The following is a 20,567-nucleotide window of genomic DNA, read 5'->3' as shown; positions in this document are numbered from 1 at the left end:
TTGACAAACATCTCCGGTTGTTGCTGTTTTGTGCATATTTTTAAAATTTCATATTTGTCAATATAACTTCATCTGCATCTCAATGCACAGTAATACAGCAAAATGTTTTTTCTACCAGCAATGTAGAGAATGAACAAAATGTGGATGTTTCTGTGATATTATTCATGGTTTTCTTTGTCAGTACAACTCACAAAATAGAAACATGTTGATACATAGTTAACAATGACAACAGACAGTAACAATGTATTAACTATCACAGACTCACAGTAGTAATGAAAATGGACCATAAAAATGTTCTTAACTATCACAGACTCACAGTTACAATTAAAAATGGACCATAACAAATGTTTTTAACTATCACAGACTCACATTAACAATGCAAAAAGACAGTAACAATGTTTTTAACTATCACAGACTCACAGTAACAATGAAAACAGACAATAACAATGTTTTTAACTATCACAGACTCACATTAACAATGAAAACAAACAGTAACAATGTTTTTAACTATCACATTATATTTAAAAAGTAACAGTAAATGCTAGATATCTTGTCAGACATGATCCTTTTGGAATAAAATTTTGGTTTTTGTGATAATCACATTCAGAAATGATCAATGTAATAATAAGTTTCTTATTCACTAAAAATGTACATTTTTGTCTTTTTTTATGGAAATAAATCAAATTGTATGATGCAGTCAATTCTACCATGCCATATAACTCTAAATTCAAAAATAAATCACATACATTGTAACTACAATTTCAACCATTCAATAATGTTTATAAGCATCACAGTATCGTTTAATAAAAGTGTTATGAAATGCCATGAACTAGAGAAACTCAATTCAGACACAAGCATTCAATTTCATCAAATGTGGTCACCACTGTTGTTAAAATGTACACATACACAGGGCCATTGATAAAAGACACTTATTTATATCAGTTTAAACCACCTGGTGGAAATTGATGATCATGAAAGTGGTCTCCATCATTGTCAAATGTTCCTTGTCAACTGTAAATAGAATAAAACAATGCTTGTGTTCATTAACAGTAATAAATACTTATAGCATTGTAATTTAATGAAAAATTTACATGCAACACAGAAAAAATGTCAGTGTATCTTAATTACAGTCAGACCCATATTATAATTGTGTTGTAGTTGTTGCAGTTCATACCTGTTGCAGATAGTTTACATATGTTATATAGCATATATAGTTTCCTGTAAGTAGTTTGTAAAATGTATGACTTTTTGATGATGCATGTGTTGTTTAATTTAATAATTTTCAATTATCAGGGCCAGTATAAAACTTGTAAATCTTAAATTTGTAACACAGTTCAAAAGGTCTTTTTAAACTAATAACAAATGTCATACATGTTAGTAATAAGTTGTTTGTATTTTTTTGGAAATGTAATGCCTTAGTGTTTTACAAATGGAAAAGGAAGCTAGCCAGTATAAAAATAGTCAAACCTGAAGTATTGCATTGTAATGTACTCCCGAACTGCCTTTCCGGATATGTCATCGTCATGGTTCAGAACAGTAGGGGGCTGCTGGTCATCCTCTAGCGGAAATTCTTCGGGTTCTCCCCACAGCTTTGCAAGGTTGTGTAATACAACACAACATACCACAATCTTACTTACTTTCAGTGGCTTCATCCGGATCTGATTTAAGGAAAAAATCACAACATACAATGTATTTATGATTCAACAAGTATACCTTTTTCAAAAACAACCATGATTGACATATGTTGTGCATTTAATTAACAATAATTATTAGTACATAGGCATTTGAAAAAACATTGGAGTTCATAGAACATTGGTATACCTCTGTATCTAGTATATGAAATCGCCTCTTCAATACACCAAAGGCTCTTTCTATAACATTTCTTGTGGAGCAATGCGCATCATTGAAATGTTGCTGTGCTTCATTTGCTGAAAATACATCATCATCATCATTATCAGCATCATCATTGTCATCATCATCACCACCACCACCACCACCATCACAACTGTAAACATAATTATTATGACTACCGTAATCACCATCGCCATCACCACTGTAATCATCATCCTCATCATCATCAACGTGATATAAGCAGCATGATAATCCTCAAAATGCTACAACTACCAAACCACAACAACAACAAGAACAAACTCCATCATCAAAATCATCATCACCACCACCAACACCATCATCATTATAACAAACATACATAAGCAGCTTGCATCAACAATGGAAACTACGCTGCCTTAATTCTTGGGTATCATAATCAAATATTAATCCAAATTAAAATAAAAGAAATAAGGATAAAATCAGCATTAATAGGAATGTTTTGCACAAGTGCATGCAACATTACCTGGGTGCAGGTATGGGGTGAGCATGTAAGGCTTGCAAGGGTAGGCACTGTCCCCTAGCAGTATGCCATCTTCAAGGCCTGGAAATGAAATATATTCATGTAAATACAATTGCTATTTTTTAAGTACAATTAATTAAATTTGTATTCATGAAAAAACATGATTTAATTTCAGTTCATCTCTAACATATATTATATCAGAGTTAAGAAATCAAATAATAATTATATTCACTACAAGCTCATACATTATATTAGTAAGTTGGAATGAGTACTTCATGAATGTGACATATATGCCTTAATTATATTAAATAACATTTACCATGATGATGTGTTTCCATGAAGTGGAACAATTCCGAGGTCCTAAATACATGGGCATCGTGCGTACTGCCCGGCCAGATGGCATTTATGCTTGTAAATACGAGATAGGGCACAAAATGGGCCCATAAAATGAAACCTTCGAATATTGTAACGCCTATAAGACCATAGTTACAGTGGTAACACTGGCTTATTGTAAGGCGAGTATGCTGAAAATTGTGTTACAACCGGTTACATCGAAGATTTTCGAAGTTCAACTACAAAAAATCGAGTTTTCAGGTCGACATATGATTAGAGTTATGCGGTTGCATAAGTTACAATGAGTTACATCAAAGTTTTTGAAAAGTTTGAAAAAGTGTGTTTTTTTTCTATCTCAAATAGCGGGTTACGCGGTTACATTGGTTACAACTGGTTACATCGGTTACATCGAAAATTTTCATTAAAGATCGAGTTTTCAGTTCGACATATGATCAGAGTTATGCAGTTACATTAGTTACAATGAGTTACAGCAAAGTTTTTGAAAAGTTTGAAAAAGTGTTTTTTCTATCTCAAATAGCGGGTTACGCGGTTACATTGGTTACAACTGGTTACATCGGTTACATCGAAAATTTTCATAAAAAATCGAGTTTTCAGGTCGACATATGATCAGAGTTATGCAGTTACATTAGTTACAATGAGTTACAGCAAAGTTTCTGAAAAGTTTGAAAAAGAGTTTGTTTTTTCTATCTGAAATAGCGGGTTACGCGGTTACATTGGTTACAACCGGTTACATCGGTTACATCGAAAATTTTCATAAAAAATCGAGTTTTCAGGTCGACATATGATCAGAGTTATGCAGTTACATTAGTTACAATGAGTTACAGCAAAGTTTCTGAAAAGTTTGAAAAAGTGTTTCTTTCTATCTGAAATATCGGGTTACGCGGTTACATTGGTTACAACTGGTTACATCGGTTACATCGAAAATTTTCAAAGTTCAACATCAAAAATCGAGTTTTCAGGTCGACATATGATCAGAGTTATGCAGTTACATTAGTTACAATGAGTTACAGCAAAGTTTTTGAAAAGTTTGAAAAAGTGTTTTTTCTATCTGAAATAGCGGGTTACGCGGTTACATTGGTTACAACTGGTTACATCGGTTACATCGAAAATTTTCAAAGTTCAACATCAAAAATCGGGTTTTCAGGTCGACATATAATTAGAGTTATGCAGTTACATTAGTTACAATGCGTTACAGCAAAGTTTCTGAAAAGTTTGGAAAAGTGTTTTTTCTATCTGAAATAGCGAATTACGCGGTTACATTGGTTACAACCGGTTACATCGAAAATTTTCAAAGTTCAACATCAAAAATCGAGTTTTCAGGTCGACATATGATCAGAGTTATGCAGTTACATTAGTTACAATGAGTTACAGCAAAGTTCCTGAAAAGTTTGAAAAAGTGTTGTTTTTTTCTATCCTCAATAGCGGGTTACGCGGTTACATTGGTTACAACCGGTTACATCGGTTACATCGAAAATTTTCATAAAAAATCGAGTTTTCAGGTCGACATATGATCAGAGTTCTGCAGTTACATTGGTTACAATAAGTTACAGCAAAGTTTCTGAAAAGTTTGAAAAAGTGTTTTTTTCTATCTGAAATAGCGGGTTACGCGGTTACATTGGTTACAACTGGTTACATCGGTTACATCGAAAATTTTCATCAAAAATCGAGTTTTCAGGTCGACATATGATCAGAGTTATGCAGTTACATTAGTTACAATGTGTTACAGCAAAGTTTCTGAAAAGTTTGAAAAAGTGTTTTTTTCTATCTGAAATAGCGGGTTACGCGGTTACATTGGTTACAACTGGTTACATCGGTTACATCGAAAATTTTCAAAGTTCAACATCAAAAATCGAGTTTTCAGGTCGACATATAATTAGAGTTATGCAGTTACATTAGTTACAATGCGTTACAGCAAAGTTTCTGAAAAGTTTGGAAAAGTGTTTTTTTCTATCTGAAATAGCGAATTACGCGGTTACATTGGTTACAACCGGTTACATCGAAAATTTTCAAAGTTCAACATCAAAAATCGAGTTTTCAGGTCGACATATGATCAGAGTTATGCAGTTACATTAGTTACAATGAGTTACAGCAAAGTTCCTGAAAAGTTTGAAAAAGTGTTGTTTTTTTCTATCTGAAATAGCGGGTTACGCGGTTACATTGGTTACAACCGGTTACATCGGTTACATCGAAAATTTTCATAAAAAATCGAGTTTTCAGGTCGACATATGATCAGAGTTATGCAGTTACATTAGTTACAATGTGTTACAGAAAAGTTTCTGAAAAGTTTGAAAAAGTGTTGTTTTTTTTCTATCTGAAATAGCGGGTTACGTGGTTACATTGGTTACAACCGGTTACATCGGTTACATCGAAAATTTTCAAAGTTCAACATCAAAAATCGAGTTTTCAGGTCGACATATGATCAGAGTTATGCAGTTACATTGGTTACAATGAGTTACAGCAAAGTTTCTGAAAAGTTTGAAAAAGTGTTTTTTTCTATCTGAAATAGCGGGTTACGCGGTTACATTGGTTACAACTGGTTACATCGGTTACATCGAAAATTTTCATCAAAAATCGAGTTTTCAGGTCGACATATGATCAGAGTTATGCAGTTACATTAGTTACAATGTGTTACAGCAAAGTTTCTGAAAAGTTTGAAAAAGTGTTTTTTTCTATCTGAAATAGCGGGTTACGAGGTTACATTGGTTACAACTGGTTACATCGGTTACATCGAAAATTTTCAAAGTTCAACATCAAAAATCGAGTTTTCAGGTCGACATATGATCAGAGTTATGCAGTTACATTAGTTACAATGAGTTACAGCAAAGTTTTTGAAAAGTTTGAAAAAGTGTTTTTTTCTATCCCAAATAGCGGGTTACGCGGTTACATTGGTTACAACTGGTTACATCGGTTACATCGAAAATTTTCAAAGTTCAACATCAAAAATCGAGTTTTCAGGTCGACATATGATCAGAGTTATGCAGTTACATTAGTTACAATGAGTTACAGCAAAGTTTTTGAAAAGTTTGAAAAAGTGTTTTTTCTATCTGAAATAGCGGGTTACGCGGTTACATTGGTTACAACCGGTTACATCGGTTACATCGAAAATTTTCATCAAAAATCGAGTTTTCAGGTCGACATATGATCAGAGTAATGCGGTTACATTAGTTACAATGAGTTACAGCAAAGTTTCTGAAAAGTTTGAAAAAGTGTTTTTTTCTGTCCTCAATAGCGGGTTACGTGGTTACATTGGTTACATTGGTTACAACTGTTTACATCGGTTACATCGAAAATTTTCATCAAAAATCGAGTTTTCAGGTCGACATATGATCAGAGTTATGCAGTTACATTTGTTACAATGAGTTACAGCAAAGTTTCTGAAAAGTTTGAAAAAGTGTTTTTTTCTATCTGAAATAGCGGGTTACGCGGTTACATTGGTTACAACTGGTTACATCGGTTACATCGAAAATTTTCAAAGTTCAACATCAAAAATCGAGTTTTCAGGTCGATATATGATCAGAGTTATGCAGTTACATTAGTTACAATGAGGTACAGCAAAGTTTCTGAAAAATTTGAAAAAGTGTTTTTTTCTATCTGAAATAGCGGGTTACGCGGTTACATTGGTTACAACCGGTTACATCGGTTACATCGAAAATTTTCATCAAAAATCGAGTTTTCAGGTCGACATATGATCAGAGCTATGCAGTTACATTAGTTACAATGAGTTACAGCACAGTTTTTGAAAAGTTTAAAAAAGTGTTTTTTCTATCTCAAATAGCAGGTTACGCGGTTACATTGGTTACAACTGGTTACATTGGTTACATCAAATAATTTTCATCAAAAATCAACTTTCAGGTCGACATATGATTAGAGTTATGCATTTACATTAGTTACAATGAGTTACAGCACAGTTTTTGAAAAGTTAAAAAAGTGTTGTTTCTATCTCAAATAGCAGGTTACGCGGTTACATTGGTTACAACTGGTTACATCCGTATTATTTTGTATCAGTTGAAACGGTTTTAAGATGTTCATGAGAAGGGCAAGAATGTGTTAGAGGTATACAACCGAAAATTTTAAGAACACAATTATATACTGCAATAATAACCTTACATTTGATAGTGTTTGGTCATAAATTTAACATATCATTAATCAGTAAGCTATGATATCAAATGATAACAAAACTATATGAGTGACATTATGGGTATCATCATTTAACACAGTTACTAATGGCTCGATGAAATAACAAGCTAAGTTTGCATTGTTTGTACTTAGTATTTATTGTATATACTATATATTTTATATACAGTTTCGGATACTTTAATATTTTTATTTTGTAACGTCATCAATTCTAATTCGTACCCAAGTAGTAGATGATAGAAATAGTAGCTGAAATATATTATATTAGAAAAGATGTGTGTTTATGGACTTCCATATGCTAATCTTGGCTCTATCATGCAACTAATCTGGCTCCAAATTTGAACACTATTATGACAGGATAAAGTCAAGCTGACTATTATTTGTTGTGTTTTAATTTGTTTTACATTATAAAAAGTGTGTGGACTTGAAAAGGAAATTATGACTACTACGATTACGTTAACCTAATTTTTATACAGTAAAATCAAGATTTAGAAAGAAATATGGTTTAATGAAATAAGCTACTTAAGCTACTTAAGCTTGTTATGGTTTAGAATTTTAGTGAAATTGGGGCCAGGTTTTTTGTATGAAATATGATTTTGGGGTGGGAAAAATACACTTCGTCTCAAATGGCGCGCGAATCCTATTGATTATACATGTCTTCGCGCCGTTAAAGACCGGTTTTGCTTTTTGGGGCATCCATGTAAAACACAAAAAAAAAATATGTTACATAGCCTAGCGTTTTAAGAGAAAAAGTTGTCAGATGCGCAATGATTAATCCCAGTAAAATATCAATTATGTTTGTACCAACATCAATCATTTTCGTAAATCCCGGGTAATAATAATAATAATAATAATAATAATAATAATAATAATAAACTACATTTTAGCAAAATAGTATATGAGACAATTATTGAATGTGTTTGTTTCTTTATATCAAGAATCTTTTTTAAAGGGTCTTCTCAATTATTGGGGTTTCTCAATCCATGCCATTTTCTCGTATTTAAACGAAGATTTTACTATTATTGCTTTATGCTCATTTCAAGAAAAGCAATTTGATATCAAAGATCTTTACCAGTTTATCAGAAAAAAAAATCATCAAATTGGTATAAGTGGTGTTTTGATAAGGGAGAGTTACATCCTTCCTTTTAAAAACCCTTAGACAGTGCTTTGTCCGCCTTGTAGAAAAATGAGCTGGAGGTGTTTTAACCGGGGGGGGGGTGCTGAGGGAGGGAGCGGTGGGGGGGGGGGGCAGTGCAATCCACCGCATTCCCTTTAGACTCAACTCAAATGACATTGAAGATGAGTTTCATTTTTGTTTGTTTAAATGTGCACCTTATGAAGAGCTTAGACGAAGACACATTAAAACTTTTTATTGGAGAAATCCAAGTGTTTTCAATATGCTTTTACTGCTTAATTCTAAAAGAAGAAACGAACTTAATAATCTTGCCACCTATATAAGAGATGCATATCGAATTAGAAATAACGTATTAAACAACACTGTATGATTTTTTTTCTTTGCATAATATATCCAGGATGTGATGAAATATTATAATTTGTTCTCTTGTTTTTTGATCGTTATGTGCGCATGCACTGCTTAATATTTAATTATCACTTTGTTAATATGTAGCAACTCATACTCTTGTATTGATTATTGTAAAACATTTGTATCTATCTATTTTGTATATTTTTATGATGAGAAACCGTAATTGTTTCAATCGAATAAATTCTGTTCTGCTCTGTTCCTTTAGAGACGTCTTCACTTCTTCAGCTGGTAGATTTAATCAAATATGTAAAATATAAGGCCCTCGATATCACCACACCTTCGACTCGGCATTAAATGAAAATCGCCCTGGGCTATCTTCTTTGTCCTGTTTTATGGCCCCAATTAGTGGTGACAATTATGCAGATGTCACCATGTCAATACAATCTGGGATTAGGATTTCGACTGTAAAACATTTTAACAAATTTATTGTGTTAATGAAATCGCAAAACGTCATCATAACAAGAATTCTAAGTAATTTTATATGTACCAAGCATTTCGTCTAAGGAATTATGTGATAAATAATTTTATTAATAGTATACAATTATTAATTGTATTAGCCTCGCAAATCCCTAGTCTGATACTTTAGTCACATACAAGTTTGGAGTGAGTGGATGGGTGGATGGGTGAGTGAGTGAGTGAGTGAGTGAGTGAGTGAGTGAGTGAGTGAGTGAGTGAGTGAGTGAGTGAGTGAGTGAGTGAGTGAGTGAGTGAGTGAGTGAGTGAGTGAGTGAGTGAGTGAGTGAGTGAGTGAGTGAGTGAGTGAGTGAGTGAGTGAGTGAGTGAGTGAGTGAGTGAGTGAGTGAGTGAGTGAGTGAGTGAGTGAGTGAGTGAGTGAGTGAGTGAGTGAGTGAGTGAGTGAGTGAGTGAGTGAGTGAGTGAGTGAGTGAGTGAGTGAGTGAGTGAGTGAGGAGCGAGTGAGTGATACGAACAAAACGAATGAATGAATGAATGAACGAACGAACGAATGAATGAATGAAGATGGATAGATGGATGGATGGATGGATGAATGAATGACAGACGGCTGACATCAACGAAACATCGAACGAAATAATTGATTAATATATTAATTAATGTATAACATTGTACCTTGTTTGCTAGCACAAGTGCAATTAAAACCTTCAGGATTTTATTGTTGTAAATTGATGCCATTTCAAACAATACAAATCTCCATTTTTTTATTTAGACGCGATAATGATGCACAAGTTTTACAAGATTTCATTTGATTCATATCTGCCAATCGGAATGAAAAGCAGTACTTGCCATTTTATAGCTAAAAAGGACGTGTCTGGTATAAAAATTCTTAGAATGCGCTCAAGCTTTGTATAATACTTGAATAAAACATATGTTTTTTTAATGATGTCCGATAAGTACAAAACTTGAAGTTTAAGTCGAAATGTGTCGGAAACTAAAGAGATTGGTAAGCCCCTCCCCCAATCGATCCGGAGACCTTTCTCTTTTGAATCTTCTCTCTGATTGGCTGAAGGCAATATTCTGGCATATTGCGATTTAATTAGGTAGCCACGCCCACAAACTTATACGTTCTAGGCATATCCTGTCCCCTTATATTGCCCTTGTGACACCATATGCGCAATAAAAATACAATTATTGTATATTTTAGCTGACAACCTAAATATATAAATATGAGTTAAATTTCATATCTTTAATTGTAAAGGAAATATAGAAATATCAAGGAAATTATCAATATTTTTTCGCAAACAATACAAATTGAATGTTTAGCAGTAAAACAAACATATTCGTTTTTTGCATTAGAAAGAAAACCAAAATTTATGAGTTTCCGTCTGAACGTAAGATGGCAATGCAGTATACATCAGAGCCCCGAAATTAAAATTTATTGAATCCGGTTGAATCAAAATACTTCTATATGTTATAGAAGTATTTTGTTTTAATGAACATAAAGACTTCCAAATAAATAATAACTGATTCGTAAGAGAATGATTTTCTATTTCATAATATGTTTTTGCAAGCAGTTGAAAAATCGACGTATACAGAATTCATGTTTTACGATCATTTTATTTCTTTGTATTAAACTGATACAAGAAAATTAATATACTCTGTATAAAATGATGTTCACTAAGCCAATAATATATATAATCGCATGGATTGTGTACAAATTGAGGGTGTTAACTCTATGATTCTACGAGGATACAGCTTACTAAAGTTTGAATTACACACACTAACAACACATCATTCAAAGAAAACGTTGTACAATCAAAACAAACAATTTTCTATACTTGATATTACTTTAAACAACATTAACACCAACTTAAAAATTAAAATGGACAGAAACCTTAGCAAGCACGAATGAACATTTGAAATGAAAACGGATATGTAGTTATATACATATACGAACCAACAATTGACAGCACCTTACGTAGTTTTTATTACAATTTCCTTTTGGGAATAATACCAACAAATACATTATTTTTTAAGTTCAAACTTGTCGATTTTTAGATTATGTACATTTTGCCATCCAAAGAACATTTATATTGGGTGTGCTTTGAAACACAACAGTTGTGGAACAAATTAAATAATTTTATAGCTTCAACAACAATTAGCATCGTAATCAATAAACGTGAGGCTTTATTGGGAATAGTATTTAAAAACAAATACAGTAATATTTGCAACCTCCGTATTGTTTTAATGAATTTTAATATAAACTCAACCAAGTGTAATAATAGGCATCTCTCCTGAAACGCATAAATGATGTATCTAAATTAAGAGAGCAAATAGCGTTAAAATGATAAGTACGAAGCCCAAAACAAAAAAAGGAACTACTGAAATTAACGTAACAATTATTAAAAGACACTAATAGCCATAACATTTTTTTAAGTGTATATAATATTTTTAGAATTCTATAACAAAAACATGTGTGTGCTTACATGTATGTGTTTATTTGTACTCCATGCAAGGTCTTATTTTTCTCAGATCATATGCGTAGTAGTGGTATTATATGACATTGTGTTTGTTGTTGTTGGTGGGGTTGTTGTTGTTGTGAATTGTGTTGGTATGGATAGATGTACTGGAAAAGTACTTCAACACTTTGAACGGCTAAATTTCGTGCAAGCAGTGAATACCGCAGTACCAGCAGAGCTTTGGTTTAAAGATTTTTCTGTTCCGAGCTTGCCTGATATGGTCGAGCATTAACAGAACAGAACAGAATTTATTACACGTAAACTATACAGTTTTTTGTGTTTCATATACATAATAAATATATTACAATTACAAGTATACAGTGTAGTGTGAACTATTAAATAAATATTATAATCAACTTTTATGAAGGATGAACTGAAATTGTAAATTAACGATAGTGTAACAATTAACACACGGGGACACAATCCAACTATAAAAAAGAGAAAATTTTAGTTTTAAGAATTGTTGTTGTTGTTGTTAAAAGAATATTCATGTTCGGAACAGAGAAAACGATAGTATTATAACAATATATTAAAAATATGTTATTTTCAACTAGCACTTTAACCTCAGTTACAATTGACTGGTGCAAAATAAGGTATTACAAAGCTTCTTCATTTTCTACTCAAAATCCCGTGTAAAAATATTCGGCAAATTGCGTACCGAATAACCTTAACAGTTTCATTGTACCACTCTATTGAGTGGGAGATTCAGAGAATTTCAGTGTAAATATGATATTGTCAATGTACTTCAGGAATTAGACTCTTAAGTGTTAAAACTAGTTCTCTGATAGTAATTACAGTGTTTTGTTATGTTTTTTCTCTATTTCAACTGAAATTAGAAGTGAAATGACCTCTTTTACTATATTTAAGGCCACACAAACTGGTTAATGAGGGTTCACCATTCACCTGTGTTTGTCTTATATGTATATGTTTGTAGATAATGATTGTTTTGGGCCGGTGGCCTTTATCAAATAAATGATTTAAATTGCATTGAATAGATGTGTGCCGAAAATAAAATGATTTATTTCTCGCAATGAAAGTATTGTTAAAGAAGTTTTAGAATATATGAATATTTATGACAATAGTACAGAAATAACATCATGATAAGGTATGTTTCATTTTTTGATTTTCCTTTATGATTTAAAATGATATTTTATTTGTAAATGTGGATGAGATCTCGGCGAATGGGTAGCATTAATTTAACACCGGTTTAACATGAAGGTCGGCAAGAGAAAGGTGTGCAGTGTCACGGCTATTTAACGAACTTGCCGGAGATGGACTAAAGGTTACGATTCTGTTGTGGCCGTGTCAGTGCTGACATTTTGTCATTTTAAATCTATGTTTATTTTAAATCTATGTTTATGTATGTTTATGTTAATATCTGTTTATGTATGTACGAAAATACGCGCGACCCCAGCTCATATACGCACCTCACACACAATGCACATGTGTGTTCAAATCCCCTTAATACGTGACAAAATCGGCAAGGTATGCACACATGTAACAACAAATAAGCTTCTTTAAGTAAGTAACTGCATATTCTGCACATGCTATTTTTATAAACAGTTAAAATGTAATATCCATAATTTTTATGTCAGTATAAATGTTCCTTAATGTTTAAGAGCTCTGTAAGCACTCTAGATGCCATTCATCGCAAAAACCGCGGCATTTTGGGTACACTGGTGGAATTAAAAGTCCTCATCTGGCTTTATCTTTTTCAGATATTAAGTCATACGTAGGAATGTGTCGGGGTCAAGCCCTAATACAACCATTTAAGGGCGTGGGCTAAATTTATAAGCTCAGCACCACCAACAACAAGCACAACAACAACAACAACAACAACGACGACAACAACAACGACAACAGCAACAATTACAACAACATCACCAACGTAAATGTTTAAAAAATGTTAATGCTATCTCAACCTTCTGTTTGATCATATCAACCCATTTCCCCCGCACCAAACACTTTAAAACGATGAAGTTTCGCATAACAGGGATATAAAAACATATCTCTTCAATTTGTTAAAGTTTATGTAGTGTACTTGTTCTTTTACAGTGTGCTGCTAGAATACAATCGTTTCTTTCTGTGACTGAAGTGTCATTTTCATTTTATATGCATGAATGTTAGAATACCCTATGACTATTAAACAGATGTCCCATCATGGTATTGTTTGTTTGAGATATATATTGCATTCCATGGACTGAACACCGAAAAAAGGACCTATCAGGAATATTATTAAATATGTCAAGCCTATAAAATATATTGTTAACGTCACGTCATTCCAAAAATAACACCATTAAGTGTTCCACAGGCTAACTGCAGCCTGAAGTTTCATTTGGAAAGATCACAACGATGTACCCATTTCATGTAACCGATGTAACCAGTTGTAACAAATATAACCGCGTAACCCGCTATTTCAGATAGAAAAAAAAACACTTTTTCAAACTTTTCAGAAACTTTGCTGTAACTCATTGTAACTAATGTAACTGCATAACTCTGATCATATATCGACCTGAAAACTCGATTTTTTATGAAAATTTTCGATGTAACCGATGTAACCAGTTGTAACCAATGTAACCGCGTAACCCGCTATTTGGGATAGAAAAAAACACTTTTTCAAACTTTTCAGAAACTTTGCTGTAACTCATTGTAACTAATGTAACTGCACAACTCTGATCATATATCGACCTGAAAACTCGATTTTTGATGTTGAACTTTGAAATTTTTTCGATGTAACCGATGTAACCAGTTGTAACCAATGTAACCGCGTAACCCGCTATTTCAGATAGAAAAAAACACCTTTTCAAACTTTTCAGGAACTTTGCTGTAACTCATTGTAACTAATGTAACTGCATAACTCTGATCATATGTCGACCTGAAAACTCGATTTTTGATGAAAATTTTCGATGTAACCGATGTAACCAGTTGTAACCAATGTAACCGCGTAACCCGCTATTTGGGATAGAAAAAAACACTTTTTCAAACTTTTCAGAAACTTTGCTGTAACTCATTGTAACTAATGTAACCGCATAACTCTGATCATATGTCGACCTGAAAACTCGATTTTTGATGAAAATTTTCGATGCAACCGATGTAACCGGTTGTAACCAATGTAACCGCGTAACCCGCTAATTCAGATAGAAAAAAACACTTTTTCAAACTTTTCAGAAACTTTGCTGTAACGCATTGTAACTAATGTAACTGCATAACTCTAATTATATGTCGACCTGAAAACTCGATTCTTGATGTTGAACTTTGAAAATTTTCGATGTAACCGATGTAACCAGTTGTAACCAATGTAACCGCGTAACCCGCTATTTGGGATAGAAAAAAACACTTTTCAAACTTTTCAGTAACTTTGCTGTAACTCATTGTAACTAATGTAACTGCATAACTCTGATCCTATATCGACCTGAAAACTCGATTTTTGATGAAAATTTTCGATGTAACCGATGTAACCGGTTGTAACCAATGTAACCGCGTAACCCGCTATTGAGGATAGAAAAAAAACACTTTTTCAAACTTTTCAGAAACTTTGCTGTAACTCATTGTAACTAATGTAACCGCATAACTCTGATCATATGTCGACCTGAAAACTCGATTTTTGATGAAAATTTTCGATGTAACCGATGTAACCGGTTGTAACCAATGTAACCGCGTAACCCGCTAATTCAGATAGAACAAAACACTTTTTCAAACTTTTCAGAAACATTGCGGTAACTCATTGTAACTAATGTAACTGCATAACTCTGATCATATGTCGACCTGAATACTCGATTTTTGATGAAAATTTTCGATGTAACCGATGTAACCGGTTGTAACCAATGTAACCGCGTAACCCGCTATTTCAGGTAGAAAAAAACACTTTTTCAAACTTTTCAGAAACTTTGCTGTTACTCATTGTAACTAATGTAACTGCATAACTCTGATCATATATCGACCTGAAAACTCGATTTTTGATGTTGAACATTGAAAAGTTTCGATGTAACCGATGTAACCAGTTGTAACCAATGTAACCGCGTAACCCGCTAATTCAGATAGAAAAAAACACTTTTTCAAACTTTTCAGAAACGTTGCTGTAACTCATTGTAACTAATGTAACTGCATAACTCTGATCATATGTCGACCTGAAAGCTCGATTTTTGATGAAAATTTTCGATGTAACCGATGTAACCAGTTGTAACCAATGTAACCGCGTAACCCGCTATTTCAGATAGAAAAAAAACACTTTTTCAAACTTTTCAGAAACATTGCGGTAACTCATTGTAACTAATGTAACTGCATAACTCTGATCATATGTCGACCTGAATACTCGATTTTTGATGAAAATTTTCGATGTAACCGATGTAACCGGTTGTAACCAATGTAACCGCGTAACCCGCTATTTCAGGTAGAAAAAAACACTTTTTCAAACTTTTCAGAAACTTTGCTGTAACTCATTGTAACTAATGTAACTGCATAACTCTGATCATATATCGACCTGAAAACTCGATTTTTGATGTTGAACATTGAAAATTTTCGATGTAACCGATGTAACCAGTTGTAACCAATGTAACCGCGTAACCCGCTAATTCAGATAGAAAAAAACACTTTTTCAAACTTTTCAGAAACGTTGCTGTAACTCATTGTAACTAATGTAACTGCATAACTCTCATCATATGTCGACCTGAAAGCTCGATTTTTGATGAAAATTTTCGATGTAACCGATGTAACCAGTTGTAACCAATGTAACCGCGTAACCCGCTAATTCAGATAGAAAAAACACACTTTTTCAAACTTTTCAAAAACTTTGCTGTAACTCATTGCATCTAATGTAACTGCATAACTCTGATCATATATCGACCTGAAAACTCGATTTTTGATGTTGAACTTTGAAATTTTTTCGATGTAACCGATGTAACCAGTTGTAACCAATGTAACCCGCTATTTCAGATAGAAAAAAACACTTTTTCAAACTTTTCAGGAACTTTGCTGTAACTCATTGTAACTAATGCAACTGCATAACTCTGATCATATGTCGACCTGAAAACTCGATTTTTGATGAAAATTTTCGATGTAACCGATGTAACCAGTTGTAACCAATGTAACCGCGTAACCCGCTATTGAGGATAGAAAAAAACACTTTTTCAAACTTTTCAGAAACTTTGCTGTAACTCATTGTTACTAATGTAACTGCATAACTCTGATCATATGTCGACCTGAAAACTCGATTTTTTATGAAAATTTTCGATGTAACCGATGTAACCAGTTGTAACCAATGTAACCGCGTAACCCGCTATTTGGGATAGAAAAAAACACTTTTTCAAACTTTTCAGAAACTTTGCTGTAACTCATTGTAACTAATATAACTGCATAACTCTGATCATATATCGACCTGAAAACTCGATTTTTGATGAAAATTTTCGATGTAACCGATGTAACCGGTTGTAACCAATGTAACCGCGTAACCCGCTAATTCAGATAGAAAAAAACACTTTTCCAAACTTTTCAGAAACTTTGCTGTAACGCATTGTAACTAATGTAACTGCATAACTCTAATTATATGTCGACCTGAAAACTCGATTTTTGATGTTGAACTTTGAAAATTTTCGATGTAACCGATGTAACCGGTTGTATCCAATGTAACCGCGTAACCCGCTAATTCAGATAGAAAAAAAACACTTTTTCAAACTTTTCAAAAACTTTGCTGTAACTCATTGTAACTAATGTAACTGCATAACTCTGATCATATGTCGACCTGAAAACTCGATTTTTGATGAAAATTTTCGATGTAACCGATGTAACCAGTTGTAACCAATGTATCCGCGTAACCCACTATTTGGGATAGAAAAAAACACTTTTTCAAACTTTTCAGAAACTTTGCTGTAACTCATTGTAACTAATGTAACTGCATAACTCTGATCATATATCGACCTGAAAACTCGATTTTTGATGTTGAACTTTGAAATTTTTTCGATGTAACCGATGTAACCAGTTGTAACCAATGTAACCGCGTAACCCGCTATTGAGGATAGAAAAAAACACTTTTTCAAACTTTTCAGGAACTTTGCTGTAACTCATTGTAACTAATGTAACTGCATAACTCTGATCATATGTCGACCTGAAAACTCGATTTTTGATGAAAATTTTCGATGTAACCGATGTAACCAGTTGTAACCAATGTAACCGCGTAACCCGCTATTTCAGATAGAAAAAAACACTTTTTCAAACTTTTCAGAAACTTTGCTGTAACTCATTGTAACTAATGTAACCGCATAACTCTGATCATATGTCGACCTGAAAACTCGATTTTTGATGAAAATTTTCGATGTAACCGATGTAACCGGTTGTAACCAATGTAACCGCGTAACCCGCTAATTCAGATAGAAAAAAACACTTTTTCAAACTTTTCAGAAACTTTGCTGTAACGCATTGTAACTAATGTAACTGCATAACTCTAATTATATGTCGACCTGAAAACTCGATTTTTGATGTTGAACTTTGAAAATTTTCGATGTAACCGATGTAACCAGTTGTAACCAATGTAACCGCGTAACCCGCTATTTGGGATAGAAAAAAACACTTTTCAAACTTTTCAGTAACTTTGCTGTAACTCATTGTAACTAATGTAACTGCATAACTCTGATCCTATGTCGACCTGAAAACTCGATTTTTGATGAAAATTTTCGATGTAACCGATGTAACCGGTTGTAACCAATGTAACCGCGTAACCCGCTATTGAGGATAGAAAAAAACACTTTTTCAAACTTTTCAGAAACTTTGCTGTAACTCATTGTAACTAATGTAACCGCATAACTCTGATCATATGTCGACCTGAAAATCGATTTTTGATGAAAATTTTCGATGTAACCGATGTAACCGGTTGTAACCAATGTAACCGCGTAACCCGCTAATTCAGATAGAAAAAAAACACTTTTTCAAACTTTTCAGAAACTTTGCTGTAACTCATTGTAACTAATGTAACTGCATAACTCTCATCATATGTCGACCTGAATACTCGATTTTTGATGAAAATTTTCGATGTAACCGATGTAACCGGTTGTAACCAATGTAACCGCGTAACCCGCTATTTCAGGTAGAAAAAAACACTTTTTCAAACTTTTCAGAAACTTTGCTGTAACTCATTGTAACTTATGTAACTGCATAACTCTGATCATATATCGACCTGAAAACTCGATTTTTGATGTTGAACATTGAAAATTTTCGATGTAACCGATGTAACCAGTTGTAACCAATGTAACCGCGTAACCCGCTAATTCAGATAGAAAAAAAACACTTTTTCAAACTTTTCAGAAACTTTGCTGTAACTCATTGTAACTAATGTAACTGCATAACTCTGATCATATGTCGACCTGAAAACTCGATTTTTGATGAAAATTTTCGATGTAACCGATGTAACCAGTTGTAACCAATGTAACCGCGTAACCCGCTATTTGGGATAGAAAAAAAACACTTTTTCAAACTTTTCAGAAACTTTGCTGTAACTCATTGTAACTAATGTAACCGCATAACTCTGATCATATGTCGACCTGAAAACCCGATTTTTGATGAAAATTTTCGATGTAACCGATGTAACCGGTTGTATCCAATGTAACCGCGTAACCCGCTAATTCAGATAGGAAAAAACACTTTTTCAAACTTTTCAGAAACTTTGCTGTAACGCATTGTAACTAATGTAACTGCATAACTCTAATTATATGTCGACCTGAAAATTCGATTTTTTTTATGTTGAACTTTGAAAATTTTCGATGTAACCGATGTAACCAGTTGTAACCAATGTAACCGCGTAACCCGTTATTTGGGATAGAAAAAAACACTTTTTCAAACTTTTCAGAAACTTTGCTGTGACTCATTGTAACTAATGTAACTGCCTAACTCTGATCATATGTCGACCTGAAAACTCGATTTTTGATGAAAATTTTCGATGTAACCGATGTAACCGGTTGTAGCCAATGTAACCGCGTAACCCGCTATTTCAGATAGAAAAAAACACTTTTTCAAACTTTTCAGAAACTGTGCTGTAACTCATTGTTACTAATGTAACTGCATAACTCTGATCAAATGTCAAACTGAAAACTCGATATTTTGTGGTTGAACTTTGACTTTGTTTTTATTGTATGTAATATGTTCTATTTATTTGGCTGTAACCCATGTAACTATAGCGTGAGAAGGGTTACAAAATTCGAAGCTCTCATTTTATGGGCCGATTTTGGGCGCTAATTGGTAAATACACCTGTGAAACACAAACAATACATTATCATACTTTAAAGAATTTCTTTTTTTCAAGATAACCATACTGTAAATTGTACATAGTACTTAAACAATAGTACAATGCAAATACCCCATATGGTGCCCCTATCATTTATAGAAAAAGACTATAGATAGCTGTTGAAAAATATTACATGGAATTCAGTAAAAATTACGTCACGACCTCTACACGTTTGAGATTTAAATCAGTTGAAAAATTAAATCAGCCAGGCATGTTGACTGTTGTAGACTGTAGTGGCGATTCCTGGGATATTATGCAGACATCGCCACTACATCATCTCCCGAATAATATTCATACATGGATTTATAAAAATTAAGGTAAGTGTATCTATGTTTCATGTAAATCTTACTACAATAAAGTTGCTTTTGTTATTCAGAACTAATTTATTAACGAAATTTTCGTTACCTCTATGGTCGCAGCTGGCTTGCACGTTAATGCTGTGAAAATGTTTTCTATTGACATACTGCTCCTCGTCATCACTGGGCGTTTGTATTCTTACGTGCGTTCCGTCTACCGCTGATATCACAGACGGGAATCCCCTTATGGCATAAAATCCAGTCTTAGTCCTGTGTCTATGTCTGTCTGTCGTCGGAAATTGAATCGCGCTGTCCTTCATGTCAAAAATACAGTCGGTCACTGCAGTTACAACCCTTGAAACCGTGGCAACATCTACCCCAAATGTATCCCCTATTACTTGTAAAAAATTCCCAGTGGCGTAAAAACGTAAAGCAATCATAATCTGTTGCCGTGGTGTCAAGGGTTGATTTCTGCGAGTCGGTCGCTCAAGTCTGTGGCCTATCAGTCGTTCCAATCTGTCTATGTTGTGCGGAGTGAATCTATACCGTTTACGTACTTCCTCGTCGTTGTCTTCGTCCGTTTGTCTATCTATCCTGCGAAATTGTCGAGGTCGCCTAGCGTTCACTATGTCAAGGTCGGCCATCTTTGTTTTGGTTAAATCAGCTAACCAAACTCTTCGAGTCCGGT

At 33.6% G+C, this 20,567-nt stretch overlaps 1 protein-coding gene across 1 annotated transcript; it reads right to left on the bottom strand.

The window, feature by feature from the left end:
• Positions 1–1,007: 1,007 nt before the first annotated feature.
• On the bottom strand, positions 1,008–20,523 carry LOC128210435 (putative nuclease HARBI1). The gene is made up of 6 exons (XM_052914785.1): positions 19,988–20,523; positions 2,670–2,770; positions 2,354–2,431; positions 1,822–1,928; positions 1,468–1,658; positions 1,008–1,011 (listed from the first exon to the last, which is right to left on the bottom strand). Exons 1-6 carry the CDS (start codon positions 20,521–20,523, stop codon positions 1,008–1,010), a joined length of 1,017 nt encoding a protein of 338 aa, XP_052770745.1.
• Positions 20,524–20,567: the final 44 nt, after the last annotated feature.

This window comes from Mya arenaria, chromosome 12 (genome assembly GCF_026914265.1).
Source record: "Mya arenaria isolate MELC-2E11 chromosome 12, ASM2691426v1".
Lineage (NCBI taxonomy): Eukaryota > Metazoa > Mollusca > Bivalvia > Myida > Myidae > Mya > Mya arenaria.
The sequence above is the reverse complement of the archived record's forward strand: the minus strand, read 5'-3'. Positions and strand labels throughout refer to the sequence as shown.